General features: G+C 47.2%; 1 protein-coding gene across 4 annotated transcripts in view; it reads right to left on the bottom strand.

The window, feature by feature from the left end:
* CEP290 (centrosomal protein 290) overlaps positions 1-15,472 on the bottom strand; it is a 1,516,454-nt gene that overhangs the window by 1,115,714 nt on the left and 385,268 nt on the right. For all 4 annotated transcript variants that reach the window (XM_085653911.1, XM_085653913.1, XM_085653912.1 and 1 more), the window contains exons 21-22: positions 9,870-10,019; positions 323-438 (exon numbers count right to left, since the gene is read on the bottom strand). In XM_085653911.1, the coding sequence (XP_085510037.1) occupies positions 323-438; positions 9,870-10,019 (266 nt within the window). The remainder of the gene's footprint in view (positions 1-322; positions 439-9,869; positions 10,020-15,472) is intronic.

Raw genomic sequence — 15,472 nt, 5'->3', positions numbered from 1 at the left:
TAGATCTTCATTGCCACGTAGACTATGGTCATCAATTGTGAGAGTTTCCTTAAATACTGTTTGTCTTACCTCTCCCACTTCCTAAACTTGTTCTGTGGTGTGGGGTACTACACTGTTTTTATTTGCATGTAAATAATCTGGCATATTGTTAGTAGGCTTGCTATTGTTTTTCAAAATCAACTTTTTTTTATTAGGGATTAATTTAGGTGATATTTTAGAATGAATTTCTCACAGTTTATCAATTTGACATATTGAATCTTTGGGACTGAAGTGCTAAAACAAACCATACACTTGATACAACAGAAATATATAATGCTTATACCTTTGATACTCCTTATACAAAAGTCCTTGCTGATGACGCAGCACAGCAAACTTTCTTTTATATTCTTCTAAAGCTTGTTCTGATGACTTCACAGACTGCTCCTTACTTTCGAGTACCTAAAGAATAAATTGGCAACATTTCAGTCAAGTAGAAATTGGGGGCAGTGGAAATTACTTGTAAATACTTCAGTCAGGAAAATATACATACAGAACACAATTTCAGGATTCCAAAATACATCACATTGAGTACAAAGTGTTAATAAAATTAACATTAAAAAAAGCTCCACGGCCCACAATATGAAAAATAACAATAAGTGTGGGTCAGCACCCAACCGCCCCAAAGGACCTATTCACTGGGCTTCTCCTGGGTCCATCTTCTAAACCCATTTCTCATGTTCACATTAATAAACCTGGTTTAAATTTTGGTGAGAAGAGGATACCACCCACTACCTGCATCTTATCGCATATCACCCAACTTACATCATCATCATCACAATCTATCCCTGGCCCTGTTGCGGCTGACATCAAATGAGTTCCACAACTAACCCCGGACGGAGGTAGGAGCGGAACTTGGCTAAAACAGGATCGATGTCCCTTCTCAATGCATAGACAGTCACAATTTCAGTTTCAATAACATCAGATTTCCTTTATACTTGAAAAAGCTAAGCCATTGAAAAAGGGTTTTGGGTCTTGTTTACATGCTTCGGATTTAACATTTCTCAAAAGCCCATTTCCTTTTTAGCATAAATTTCCCAGTGACTTCAAAGTCAATATTTTAGATGATTCCGAGCATGAGAGTAGGTTGTGCAGTAGTCAGTGTCAGACATTCACCACATCACTTAAAATGTACTATTATGGTCTCTCTCTCTCAGAGCAAAGTTCACAATTTATTTTTAATTAAAGGATCCCATACCCACTCATCGAAATGATACCAGTAACCAAGCCTCATCATCACAAACAAATGGGAAATCATACTGAATGTCCCAAATCCCACTTTAGGTGGAATGTGTCCTAGCGAGATACTCTTTGGAAAATTCAACATGCAGAACTGCTGACATTGCAAATTCTAGGAGATGGTGAGAAGATCTAGCTATGGTTCTCCCCAGTCGCAGAAAAGACCATGATCCACCTCCGGGTGTAACTGCCTCTCACGATAGGCTAGTCGTCGACAGCTGAGTTCATCCGCCCTGACATTCAAAGATCCAGCCAGGTGGTTCACCACCAGGAAGAGCCCTTGTAAGTCCAGCCATTTCCAGAGGTGGAGTGCCTCCTAGCACAGCATCCAGGACCCCATATCACCCTACTTTTTGCAATACCACATGGAGGTGGTGTTGTACAAAAGCACCTGCACTAACCTCTCTGATGGACAGAAAAAAGGTTTTCTGCACCAAGAGAACGGCTCTCAGCCTTCAGGAGGTTGCTATGGAGCCAGGGCTCTGCCGGAGACCAGATGCCTCTGATTTCCACCTTCCCTAGATGGCCGCCCCAACCAAGAAAAGACACATCGGTCACAATTTTCAACTCTGGATGTGGTAGGGAGAGGGGTCTGCCGGTTTCCCAATTGCAATTCAGTAACCACCACTGCAGATCTTTTGCAGTCTCCTCCAAGATCTAGATACGGTCACCTTGATGTTGGACCCCCTGAGACTTTACATCACATTGCAGAGCCGCATACGTCACCTGGTGTACTTAACCAACAGGAAGCAGGGGGTCATCAGCCCCAGCAGCCGCAGAGTCATCCTTCCTGAGATCCAGGAGTGATGCTGATCGGGATCTTAGCCCAAATATCCTGACTCTCAGTTCTGGGAGGAAGGCGTGAAACTGCACAACATACGGAATGAAGGGGGCCATCTGTGAAGGAGTCAGGTGTGACTTCAGCACCTTGATGGTAAACCTCAAACATTACAGGAGGTTTGTCGTGGTCGGGTTGTGGTTGATGACTGTCTGGATGTAGTTGATGACTGCCTGGAGCAAGTCTGCCTTCAACAGCCAGCCGTTGAGGTAGGAGAAACTGGAACACCTCAATTCCGAAGGTGTGCTGCTACCACCACTATAACTTTTGTGATCACCCAAGGTGTGCTGGTAAGACCAAAGTGGAGCACAGTGAATCAATGGGTCTGCTGGATGAGTATATTGAAATAGGCGTCCTGCAGGACCAACGCCGCCATCCAGACTCTAGGGTCTAGGGCAGTTAAGACCTGGGCAAGTGTGAGAATCTTGAATTTTCATTGTGGAGGAAAATGTTGAGAGGGTGTTGGTCTAAAGTAGGGCGAAGCTGTCCGTCCTTCTACCGCACCAGAAAGTAGCAGGAATAACAACCACGATCTACCTCTGGCACAGGCACCCTCTCGATGGCCCTTTTGGCCAAAAGGGCCTGCACTTCCTGTCATAAGACAGATAAATTGTCGTTTGTCAATTGCTCTAGGAACGGTGGAAGTGGTGCAGAGTGGCAATGAGGCCCTTCCGCATTAACTGCAGGACCCATCTACCGGTCTGACGTAATGGTCTGCCAACCCATCAAAAAAAAATTGATTCTGCCTCCATCCTGGAGGTTGTGCTCCACTCTGGGCATGCTAAAGATGTTTGGCAGGGGGGGCTGCAGGGGGGATGGTGGGGGTCAAAGAGAGGGAGCAAGTGGACTGAGCAGCTTCCCAGCCCTGATCTCGGGGCTTGTGGGTGCTGCGAAACTGTTGGACACCCTACTGAGACTAAATTGGCTGATGGTATGTGGCACCTCTGCTGAAGTTTCTAAAGTACCTCTTTCGCTGATGCAACTGGTAGGGCAGAGAAGCCCAGAGTGTGTACCTGCTCTCCTTGAACTGCTATAGAGGGGAAATATCTTTGCCCTCAAACAGGTGGGCCCAATCAAAGGGCAGGTCCATAAAGGATAATTGGACTTTACCTGAAAACTGGCTGACTGCTGCCAGGCATGGCGGACAATGGCAATGCTGGTGCCAATGACTCGCCAGATAGAATTGGTGATGTCCAAGCCACTACGAATTTTGAACTTGGCCGCATCATGACCATCCTGTATGGCTCTGTTAAGGACAGGTTAGAGGTCATCAGGACACCTGTGATGGCTTAAGACACTAAGTCTCAAAGAGAGTGTAAGTAGCGGACCAGGAGGCTTTTGGCAGTGCATTGCATATTTTGATGTATAGGACTATCCACCTTAAAAGAGTGCTTTATTGCACTGCCTTGCCTTTCTATAACTCGGTAAAATCCACACAAAAAACTGACAAGCCACCCAAAGGGTCTTTGGTGTGACTTAGTGATGTAGAAGCTCAAAGCTCTTCTGGGGTCCAACCCATGAAGTCTCTCCTCCTCCTTCGAGGTGTGAGGAGGAGCAAAGAACACTGGGAGAGAGATGGATTGCTGAACATTAAAAGCAGTCACGACCTTTGCCAAAAAGGCCACCCTGGCCTTCAATACCACATTCTCTGGAAACAAGGTAGTGTAAGGCACTCATGCAACAAGTAGAAGTTACTGCAGCCAGGGACACGGACTTCAGAGTCAGAAGGAATAGTAGACAGACGCACATCGGTATGAAGGAAGTGCACATGAGGAACTTGTGGACTAAACTGAGATCTCACTATGTCATCATAAAGGGTTTGGGGAGCGAAATATCTTTGTCAAAACCTTTGAGAAACCAGATCGCAACAGGTGTTTGATCACAGATGGCATGTCTGGCAATGGTATTAAGCCTGACAGGGCTGACAAATTACCTTTAAAAGGTACCCACTGCAGGTCCCTGCTTCAAAGCATTTGTTTGTTTTTAGCACACTGTTCATACTTAGATCATGTATTGTGGTTACAGGTGTTCAAATAAACAAGTTGGGTAGTCATGATGCTGAAGGCCTGGCATAGAGTTTGTGATATAATAAATGCACCTGCATTGCACAAACTTGGAGTTCACTTTTTCATCCTTTGCAATGGAGGATGGAGTTAAATTTGGAAAACATGAATACATATATATACATACATGTATGTATATATATGCACGCACACACACGAACACACGCACACACACACACACATACATTCACAGGACAAGCCAAAGCTTAATGTTACAATTAGATAAATGTCCGTGATAACATTCACATTTTGAACTAAAAAAAACCCAGTTATTTACCAGCTATAGTAACCAGCGCTACCTATAACTTGCACCACGCCATGCACTGCTTTTGAGCTCACATATGACATCGCTCATGACCTGTTCTATGACATCATTTATGACATCACAGATGTATAAACAAGTATACCATTAGAATTATGACAGTAAGTGCAAAATAGCAGTAAAGGCGCTTTATAACTTTCTGAGCTATCATACATACAACCCCTATAGGTAAAGCAAGCTTTTGCTCTTTTAAATATATATATTCTTTATTTGTACACAGTTAGTTAAAAACATTACAAATGTTTAAAAAACATACAACAAGGTAATCTCAAATCGAAGCAGAATACATACTTTTAACTGTCTTAAAAAGCCAATTATTTTGCGATTCGCTGCGGGACCATTCCAGCAGGATTCAAAGCTGAGCAGCATGGTAGTAACAGCCTATGTTGGGAATTCTGAGACCGCCCTCCTCAGCTCCCTATTGATCCTAGGTCTCTTATCTGCCTAGACGAAAGAAAGGAATTCCTGTTGAAGCGACTTGAGGATAGTGGGAAGCGGGTATTCATTTTGAGCACCGGCACTCGACCTAGCTAAGAGAAGCCAAATGGTCTCCAGTGGTGCAAGTCTCATCAGGTTTGAGAGAGGAGGGGACTGTAATCTACTGTAATGCCTAGGTACAGGATTGAATCCTTCACCCACTGTATCAGGCATGCCTGCCTAGGGGCCTCCTTATTAGATGACTGAAGGGAAACCCCAAGGGCTTGTGATGTAGAAACATTGAACCTAAAGCCTGAAGCTTCCGCAAAGCTCTCAAGTTTGGAGAAAAAAGCTGGTAGGGAGGTCTGGGGGTCATCCAAGGTTGCGACATCATCGCCCCAATAAAGGCTGATAGTAGGGTGCTCCCCTCCGAACCGAACCGAACCCCCCAGATCAGTGGGTTTTTCCCGCATTCTCTGTGCCATGGGCTCCATATAGTGAGCGCATAGCAGGGGGGAGAGCGGGCACCCCTGTTTTGTGCCTCTGCCGATCGGGAAAGGGGCAGAAAAATGACCGTTTACCCGTACTGTAGCTGTAGGGTGACTGTAGCAGCTGAAAACCCATTTACGGAAGCGGTTGCCTATTCCAAACTGTGTGAGGGTGGCAGCCAAATATGTCCAATGTACCGGATCGAAAGTTTTTTCAACATCAACCGACAACACTACTCGCTCCACCCTTTGGTGCTGAGCCTTATCAGTGAGATGGAGTAGTCTCCACGTGTTGTCACTGCATTGTCGAATAGCCACAAATCCAGACTGGTCCGGATCCACCAGTCCCGGCATCATTGGCCCAAGTCTGGCCGCCAGAATTCCAGTGAAGAGCTTTAGGTCTATATTTAAGAGTGATATTTGTCGGTAGGAGGCACAGTGTCGACAGTCTTTGGGAGCACGACAACAGAGGCTAACAGCATCGTAGGGGGGATTTCGGAGGTGTCACCTATCACATTGAAAAGTCTAGTTAAAATGGGTGATAGGATTGTGCAAAATGTTTTATAAGAAATAGGGGAGAACCCGTTGGGCCAGAAGATTTAAGGTGTTTAAGTTGAGCTATGGTATATATTACTTCCTCAATGCGGATCGGGCTGTCTAGGCTAGACGCATGGTCCGGGGTAAATTTAGAGTGACTTATCACTTGTAAGTAATTCAATGTTGCTTGTTCCGGAAGCTGTTGGGCTGTGCAGAGCTCAACGTAGATGTCACGAAACGCACAGGCTATGCCTGCGTCGTTTGCGCATTCAGAACCAGACACATCCAGCACTGTGTGAACGGCTGAGCACGTAGTTTATTGGCCAAAGGGCGCCTGCATCTGCCCCCCCCCCCACATAAAATCAATGTCGCGATCTTAGGGCGGCATATTCCGCTGTGTCCAGGTCAAGACCATCGAGCTGTGAACACGCTGCCTCTAGTTGCCGCCACACCCGGCGTGCCCTCGTCAGCTTATGAATGCGCACCAATTCTTGTACTTGTTTGGAGAGGCCCTCTCTCTTATCTTTGCAAAGCCTGTTATCTGCCGAGGAAGTTGCGATAAATTCCCCCCTCGCAACCAGTTTGAGTGTTTCCCATAATGTGGTAATGAAGTTGTCTGGGTATCATCCAAGGCCAGGCCCCCCTCTAGAGTCTTAGTGAGCCGCTGTACCACGGCCGGGCGATGTAAAAGTGTGTCACGCAGCCACCAAGAATATGGTGGTCTGCCCGTTGGGAGGATTGCTAATATTAGAGTCAGTGCGGCATGGTCCGAGAGCAAGCGGGGTTCAATGTCCGAGGTAGACGCTGAGGGAAGCAAGTATTGGGACCCTATGAAATAGTCAATTCTAGCATAGGTTTTGTGTGCATGGGACTATAACGTGTAGTCTGTGACGTGTGGGTGCAAGGAAACCCAGTAATCCACCAGTCCCAAATCGTGTAGCCACTCCCGCCCACTCTGTAAAAAAGCCCCCAGTCTGACCCTGCCGCTGGGCCGAGTGGTCCAGTTGATTGTCGAAGACCTTATTTATGTCTCCCCCAACAGGATTTACCTATCTGGAGAGTTTGTTAATTCCATCACTGCTTGTCGGAGCAAAGCCTCCTCTTCCTCATTGGGCGCATATATAGATACTAGGGTAAAGGTATGGGCGTTCATAGTGACTGATATAGCTAAGAGCCGCTCTTTAATTTCAGCTTGATTTGTGACCGCTTTACCTTCAAAGGTGCGGGAGATGAGGATTGCAACCCCAGCTGTTTTACTTGTGTGGGAGGAGACATATTGGTGAGGGAGAGCCCTCGAGCGAAGTCTGTGCGTGTCCCTAGCAAGAAGGTAGGTTTCCTGCAGCAAGCATATATGGCCACCCGACTCCTCTAGATAGGATAGTAAGGCCCTCCTTTTAATAGGATTGTTTAATCCCTTCACATTCAAGTTGAGAATTTTAATGTCCGCTATCATGTGGGTCGAGACCTAGACACGGAGCTAGAAAAAGCGCCATTACAAACCTGGAGACTTCCCAACCTCAAATGCCCCTGGCATACCAAGCTTGTCTACCTGGATACACCAATTATCTGAGCTACAAGCCCAGGGTGGTAAACAAAAATAAACAAACCTCAACAAATAATACTATGAACCGACAAATAATCGCCATTCGACTGACTGAAGTCTGAAGCGACAACGTCCTAGAGAATTTGATAGGGGGTACCAGTGGGCAACATCTCCCCCGCCCCGTCCAAGCCCAACCCCATGCACCCCTCAAAGAAGATTAGGGAGAGGGACCATCTGATCGCCCGCCAGCCTCCCCTGCAAATTATGATGTCAGTGTTCCAAGGGGTCCCCGGCCAATGTCGCCAGGACCGCCTGTCTTTCTTTGGCCATAGTCTCCGGGCGCATCTTACTAGCAGGAGGCTGGATTGTTGTCCAAACGTGGCCACTCCGGCAGCTCCTACTCGTCTTACCATGTTGAGACTCATCTGCAGGAATCACCGATACCTAGCAGCTTGCTGGCCTCACTCACTGAACGAATTTGCCAGGGCTCCCCATTGAAAGAGAAAATAAGTCGGAATGCCAGCCGTCCTTAAGTGGGTAGTGATAGACTGGAATGCTTTGCGTTTCTGCAACGTAGAGGTAGCTAAATCTTGATATAGCGTAGGTTTTAGGCCTTTGAACTGGAATGCAGTATTGTCCCTGGCACCGCGGAGTATGCCCTCTTTAAGCTGGAAGTCATGAACGCATGTTAAAATTTCAGCTGGCGGGGTGACCTGCCGGGGACCCACTCTATGTGTGCGGTCCCCGGCTTGATAAGGAAGTCTGAAGGCTCACCTAGGATAGCACGGAAGAGGTCTGTCACCAAGTCCTCTATGTTTGAGTCCTTAATGCTGAGGATCCGTATGTTATTGCGCCAGGACCAGTTTTATAAGTCCTCCTTGTGAGCTTGAAGGTCCAGGTTTTGTTTGTGCAGCTGGATGACCTCCTGCTGGAGGCCCTCTATCTCCTCGTCCCTACTTTACTCGAGGTCCTCCAGAGTGTTAATCCTCTCTCCTTGTGAGTCCAGGTCTCAGCAGACCTCCCTCAGATCGGCAGAAAGCTCCCTCTTCATAGATAAAAAGATTGTCCCGTAGGGAGGAGAAGAGCGATTCGAGGAAGGTGCGATTGATCGGAGCCTCCGGTCCATCTGCTCCCTCCGAGTCTTCAGAGTAGTTCTAAGGTGTTGGGTGTTCTGAGGAACATTTCTTTCACCGATCTGTCTTTCCTCCCCTTACCGGTGGCCATTTCCAAGACAGCGCTCACCGCAGATCGCAGCAGCCAGCAGGGGGCAAGGCCAAAGGGCAGTGTGGTCTACTGGGGCCCGAATCACCCAACCGTACCTCAAGTCTCCAGCAGCAGGGAGTAGGTTAAACACGATTGGCCAGCGACTAATGGGCTTCCGATCCGGCTGCAATCAACAGGGTGGCTCCTCAGGGGCTGGCATTTGCTCTCTACGCCAGGGATATGGGGGGGGTCTGGTCCCCAACCCTTTAGCTCCAGGTACACTGCGACGGCCCGATCTCCTTCCCAAGGCCCCTGGTCTGTCCCCAGACCTGGTCCTCCAAAACTTTCTCACAAGGGTCCTGCCGAAGCCACATGGAGTAGGACCCTAGTCTTCTTAGGTAGAGCCACCCAAGGTCTCGCCGATTTTACAGAGTCCAGCCAGTTAGGAAGGCCCGCTGTCTCCGGCTCTCGCAGACATTGCGGTATGTAAGATGTGAGGCAGGGAGGGTGGACCGGCCCAGCCTCTGACTCCTTTAGCGCAGAGTGGCTATCTCACTCTGATCTCCGTGGCCGGTCTAGAGTCTCCCCCCCCCGGTCCCTCTTGGTGGCATAGCCAAGCTCTGTGGGTCACCTCTAACCCCCACTTTGGCCACTTCTCACCTCCCAGCTCGTCGCTGTCTGTCGGAAGAAGAGGGGGGCCTCCACAGGGGACCCCGTCAGCCGGATCGGAATCCCGAGGTGCCCCGCAGTTCACTCTGGGATAAGCCACGGCCCACAGTACAAGGCCTGCAGCAGTGCAGACAAGCTCCCAGGTGTGAGGCTCTCTCCCCTCCCGATACACCAGCCTTGGCTCCGCTCCCGGTTTGCCTGGGTGCCTGCCTCGTGCAGTGCCTTCAGCAGCGCCGGCGAGTCCCCTGAGCACCGATCTCACTCCTCTCGTTGCCGTCAGCCTCGCTTCTGCTCCCGGTCAGGCTCACCCAGAGCTCTCGAGGTGGCAAGAAAACCGCATGGCGCTCTTAAAACAAGCAACTTATTTTCTCATGGTTATTTTGAATCATTATTACACAAAATAATTAAAGTACAATTCTCAAACGGAATTAAAATTACATAGACACAAATGAACAGGAATAACAAAATGTATTTTTTTTTTTTTAAAAGAGTAGTATGTACCAAGAACAATTACCTGCACGAGATGGATCAAATATTCGTTGAGCGCATTAATCATACTGGTGCTGGAGGCAGTCATTCCTTCTGGGAGGTTTATAGCTCTGAATACAATATTGGCACCTTCCGACTGACGTAACAGAGAGATCTCATTATCAAGATTTGCAATCTGCCAAAACAAAGAAAATGTCCAATTTTTAATGTAGAGCCACACGTATAAAATATGCAACTAGGAGAAGTAATTTAAAAATTAACGTAACAAAATGTATTTTGGAACCAGTATAAGAATTATACAGGAAGGGCAGTGTCTGCATACAGGTGTTGCGGTGCACAGGAATTGACAATAGCAAGAAAACATCCAAGTATAGCAATACTAAGACGCCTACATAAAGAGAGTCAGAACATCTGTCACTTGAAGATGTAATGCGCACAGTTGGTACTTGGCAAACTTGACGGAATGAACAAGATACTTACCTCTGGGAACGCCTTATTTGATGGAGATCTCTATCTAGCTGCAGATTCCTTACCTTAGTTGTATCCCCCGGGGGTCAGACTGGATCCGAAAAAAGTCTGTGAGCAGTACCACTGCACACTAGTATGTGGCGTCGATCTGCTCCACATTGCGTCATCTGCCCCAGAAGTGTTGCGTGCGTGCCTATATAGGGACCACCACAGCGCCCTGACGTTAGTTTCTATTCGAGACTTTCCACACCAGGAGCATGGAGCCATGAAGAACACTGACCATTGGTGTGGACAACTAGGGCCCTGAAAGGGGATAAACCCTTTCCTGAGAAACTGTTTGCAGAGCAAGGAGGATGGGTGTTTTAGTTAGGAACCTGCAGCTAGACAGAGTCTCTACTAGATAAGGCTTTACTGTAGGTAAGTAATTTGTTTATCTGATAGCGACTTCTACCCAAGCAATACCTCCCTGGAGGTGGGTCTGTGAAACAATTTCATACCAAAAAGTCCTGCGGGACCAAACAGGCCGAGTTGCGGACCCGATTGACCTGACAGTCCAGGCAGTAGTGTTTGGTGAACGTGTGCAGACAGGCCCACTTTGCTACCTGGCAGATGTCAAGGACCAGAACTCCACATGCTAATGCAGTGGTCGCAGCTTTAGCTCTGGTGGAATGAGCATGTAAGCCCTCATGGGGTGGCTTTTTGGCCAATGAGTAGTAGATTTTGATGCAGAGCAGGATCCATCAGAAGATGGTCTGCTTCTTTACAGCCTTTCCATTCTTCGGTCCAACACACCCCACATAGAGTTGGTCGTTCACCCGGAACTCTCTTGTGCGGTCAAGGCAGAACGATAACTTTCTTTCTGTGTCCAGTTAGAGAAGTCGCTTCTCTTCATTAGAGGGATGCAGCAGAGCATAAAAAGTAGGCAGAGTGATGGACTGGCCTCCATGAAACGCAGTGAAGGCTTTCGGTAGATAAGAAGATCTAGTTTGTAGAACCAGCTTGTCTGGGTAGATGCCCAGGTATTGAGGACTGGATGACAAAGCCTGAGGCTTACTGACCCTCCGGGCAGATGTTATTGCCACCAGGAAGGCTGTCTTGATAGAATGACATAAATGACTCAACAGTCAATGGCTTAAAATCCTTCTTAGTTGACCTCAACCTAATCCAAATATGCTACAGCCTTACCCACATCAAGGGAGTTACCTTAGATCTAGTCATCGGTAAGGTCAACTACATTCATCTGGACTCTATTGTCCCTTATGACTCATCACAGAATCTGAGAAAGCTAATAAAGTTCAGCTAAAGAGACCCAGGCACTGGCAAAGAAACCTGCAAAACATTAACTTGGAGGGTCTGACTTCTCTCAGTGATAACATCTTGCCCCGTCCTGTGGACATGTCTGATGTCCATGACCTTACAGACCACTATAACCATTCCATGACAAACATTTTAGACTCAATGGCACCTCAACAGCTAATAAAAATGTCCTCCAAAGTCTCTAAACCTTGGTACAATGGTAGTCTAAATATAGAAAGTCGAAATCTGAGACTAGCAGAACGAGTGAGGAGATCCTCGAACATCTCTATCAGCTGAGATCACTTATAAATATCTATAACAAACGCATTAGATGCTCTAAAGCTAGTTACTTTAGAAACCACCTAGAGCAAGTCAAAACCAGACCAAAAAAATAGTTTGAACTCATCGAGCTTTAATCAAATATACAACCTAACCTTCCCTTAGAGGGACACTGTCTGCAGCCTAACTGAGGATTTTGCCGCCTTCTACCATCAAAAGACAACGAAGATCGAATCTGATTTGCAGTCATCTTTGGAGCACCAATTAATCACAGCACCTATCACCCTCTCTCCTCCTCCGTTTTAGTGTGCCGTCAGCCACTCCACTTCTCCTCCCCCCCCCCCCCCCCCGAGAAAAAAAGGGCTTCTTGGAGCCTATTCAAAACTTTGGATGAAAGCACTATTCTCAAAACATTTGCTGCACTGCAACCCTCCAACCTCTTTAGTGACCCTTTCCATTGAACTTCTTCAGCCAGATCAGATCATCCATAATCCTACTTTGGACTAAGATAGTCAATGCCTCACTACTTCAAGGCTCTTTTATGGATTGCCTAAAATCTGGGCAGGTCACTCCTATTCTAAAAACAATTACTGCAGATCACATGGACCTACACAAATTCCGTCCAATTTCCAACATTCCCACTCGGGCAAAGCTCTTTGAGAAATGTGCCCACGTCCAGCTATGTAACCACATAGAACAATTTCGAATGCTAGACCAGTTCCAATCCAGCTTCCGTCGAGGTCTTAACACTGAATCCGCTCTCACTCACATTGTAGATGATGAGCTAAGAATGCTTCATCAGAATGAATTCTGCCTTTTGATCCTCCTCGACTTATCGTCAGCTTTTGATACGGTTAAACATGACAGCGTAATCAACCTATTGGAACACAGGATGGAGCTTTCTGCGCCTGTTCTGAAAGGGTTCTACTCATTTCTCCACAACAGAACCCAGAGATTCAAGGTGAACCAGTCTCTCTAATCCATCACTGCTCACTTTAGGAGTACCACGGTGGTTCACACTTTCACCCACTCTCTTCAACTTGTTCATGGAGCACTTAACAGAAATTCTGAAACTATCCAGCATCTACTATCACATGTATGCAGAGGACACCCAACTCTGCCTAAAAGTCTCCTTCCCTGAGGACATTAGGTCCCTCAACTCAGCTTTACAGAAAACCCAAAGTTGTCTGACCCTTAATCACCTCAAATTAAACGCTTTTAAAACAGAATTCCTCTTAATTGCCCTAAACAAACAGTCACCAGCAATACAAGAATGGATGTATCAACTAACAGCTATTAATTGCATGCCAAACATCATTGATTCCACATGCTCATTGGGAATAATGCTAGATAAGAGTTTGAGCATGCAGAAGCACATCAGTGCTCTCACCAAAGGAGCAAAAACCATTCCTACCCACCAGTGACGTCAAGGCTGCGGTATAAGAATTAGTGATTTCTGAGATGGACTATGGAAGCGCAACCCTCTACGGCCTTCCTAGATCTAAGACGGCTTCACTGGGGGACGCCCAAACCTCTGTGGGGCATTTTCTGCATATTTGCCGGTTCCAGGAGGGGCTGTGTTCTTCTTTGTGCTTCCTATCCCTCGCAAACCTCAGGAGCACTTTCCCTCTCACCGCAAGCGCTATCACCTGGACACTCACTCTGGTGGGACTCCAAGTCACAGAGTGCAACGCGAGTCTCCCGTCCACAGCCAGCTGCGAGGGAGGAGCGAGCAGAGCCCATATCAGCGCTGGTGGGATCCCGCGGCGTGTGACGCATGCAGGCCGCGCCCGGGCAAAGCCCGGGCCAAGGGCGGGCCTGACCTGCATCCATCATCGCCAGGAAGAGGCAGGGCAGGGCCACCCCCTTTTCGCTGCTTATTCGATTTCAGAGGAGCTGCTGAATATTAAATAAGGTACTGTGTTGACTTCTGATAACGCACCCCTACTTGGAGAGAAATCCAGGTCTCTAAAGACGTTTAAACACTTGCCAGCCGGGGAAAGTCTTTGTTGTACCCTTGCCTTTGATTTTTTATTGTGTCTAATTAAATCATTGACGGTGTTACCATGGGAAAAAGCAAAACCATGGAAGGAATGGGGGGCAAACGGAGCCTCTGGCGGGGTGGGTAAGGGGAAAAAGGCAAGGAAAATCACTGAGAACATTGCCAACAACTGCGTGATTGATGGAATTGAGACCTTAATCACGGAATGTGAAGGAATATTAGTAGCTGAGTTGCTGGCGCCTACTGGGGTCACTAATTCCCTATCTGAGAAGAGTTGTAGACAACTGCACCCAGCTATAATACCCTCAATGTTTCAGAACCCCCTCCCCCGCAATCACATCCCATGTAGTAGCGAGGCTAATCAAATGGTGACAGGGCAATAGGAAGTTACTTCTCTCCAGTATACCAACCCAGTGACCCACGATGCTGCGAAACACTTAGAGCCTTCAGTCATCATTTGCTCTAATCGATTTGCGACATTGGCTGAGGTCCCGGACTGATTGAGGGAACTGGCGCCCCAATGCCTAATCCCAAGCCTTATCGAGAGCCCCTCTGAGATAGCAAGAACCGACGTCCCTATACCTGAAGATCCCATGCAGATTGACAGCACGCTTGGGTCGTAGAAAGGCGCGATGAAGATGATGATCAAGGAGTTAGTGGCTATAGTTAAATTAATAACCCGGCGAAGCATGCTATACCAACCAGCAGCTAGCCTGCCAACCAATCCTCATCCGCAACGGGCACTTATAAATACATACAAAGAAGGAGTTATTACACATCAAGGCCCCTTGCCCTCCCTCAAAGCACCCGCTGACCAGGCCCATAAGGCATTTAGTTAAAAACAGGCGGGTCCTTCCCAAAACATTGTCCCCACTAGCCAGGCAAAACAACCTTCTTCGCAAATCAACACAAAGCACATTAGACCCATTAATATATCAGCAAATTCATGTTTGCGCCCTAAAGATTCCTGTCATCTAGAAAAACCTCTTATTCCTCCCTTCGCACAAACACGTACAGTCTTCATAGTCAATGTCCCCAAGCATGACTTGCATGGTGGCCGTGAAAATGAAGACTCTCTAAAAAACAAGGCCATACATTGGATCCGCAATGCCAGGGGTTGTCGTTCACTAATACGGGACAACATAGTCAGGACACGGAGATGCAAGCACCACAACCAATCCTTGGACTACATCGAACTCACCCTGGCCAAGCCCGATCTGGCTGAAAATTTGCTGCCACTAGAATACCGGATTTGCCCTCCAGGCTCTTCAGCTATTCAGTTTAGATGTTTTCCAATAACTGTTAATGCTAGGGTGCAGCATAATACACCATAGTTGCCTGTAGAAGGAGGGACCACACTAGATGCTATTGACTGACTGAGAATTTCTCCTACCTCACATTCTGAGTCTCAATGCATTCTTTACAATAATAACTCAAGTACCCTTCTAAGCATACAACGCTCAACTGTTTTTGTTCAATCACCGAGTAACCAAGGTTTCACCGATCACATTAGTTGTCCTATCAATAAGTTGAGGGAGCAGATTGCAGTCACAAACATGGACACCGATAGGGTCGTCCCTGGT

This window comes from Triturus cristatus, chromosome 4_1 (assembly GCF_964204655.1).
Source record: "Triturus cristatus chromosome 4_1, aTriCri1.1, whole genome shotgun sequence".
In the NCBI taxonomy this organism is placed as follows: Eukaryota; Metazoa; Chordata; class Amphibia; order Caudata; family Salamandridae; genus Triturus; species Triturus cristatus.
This window is presented reverse-complemented; position numbering and strand designations above follow the sequence as displayed.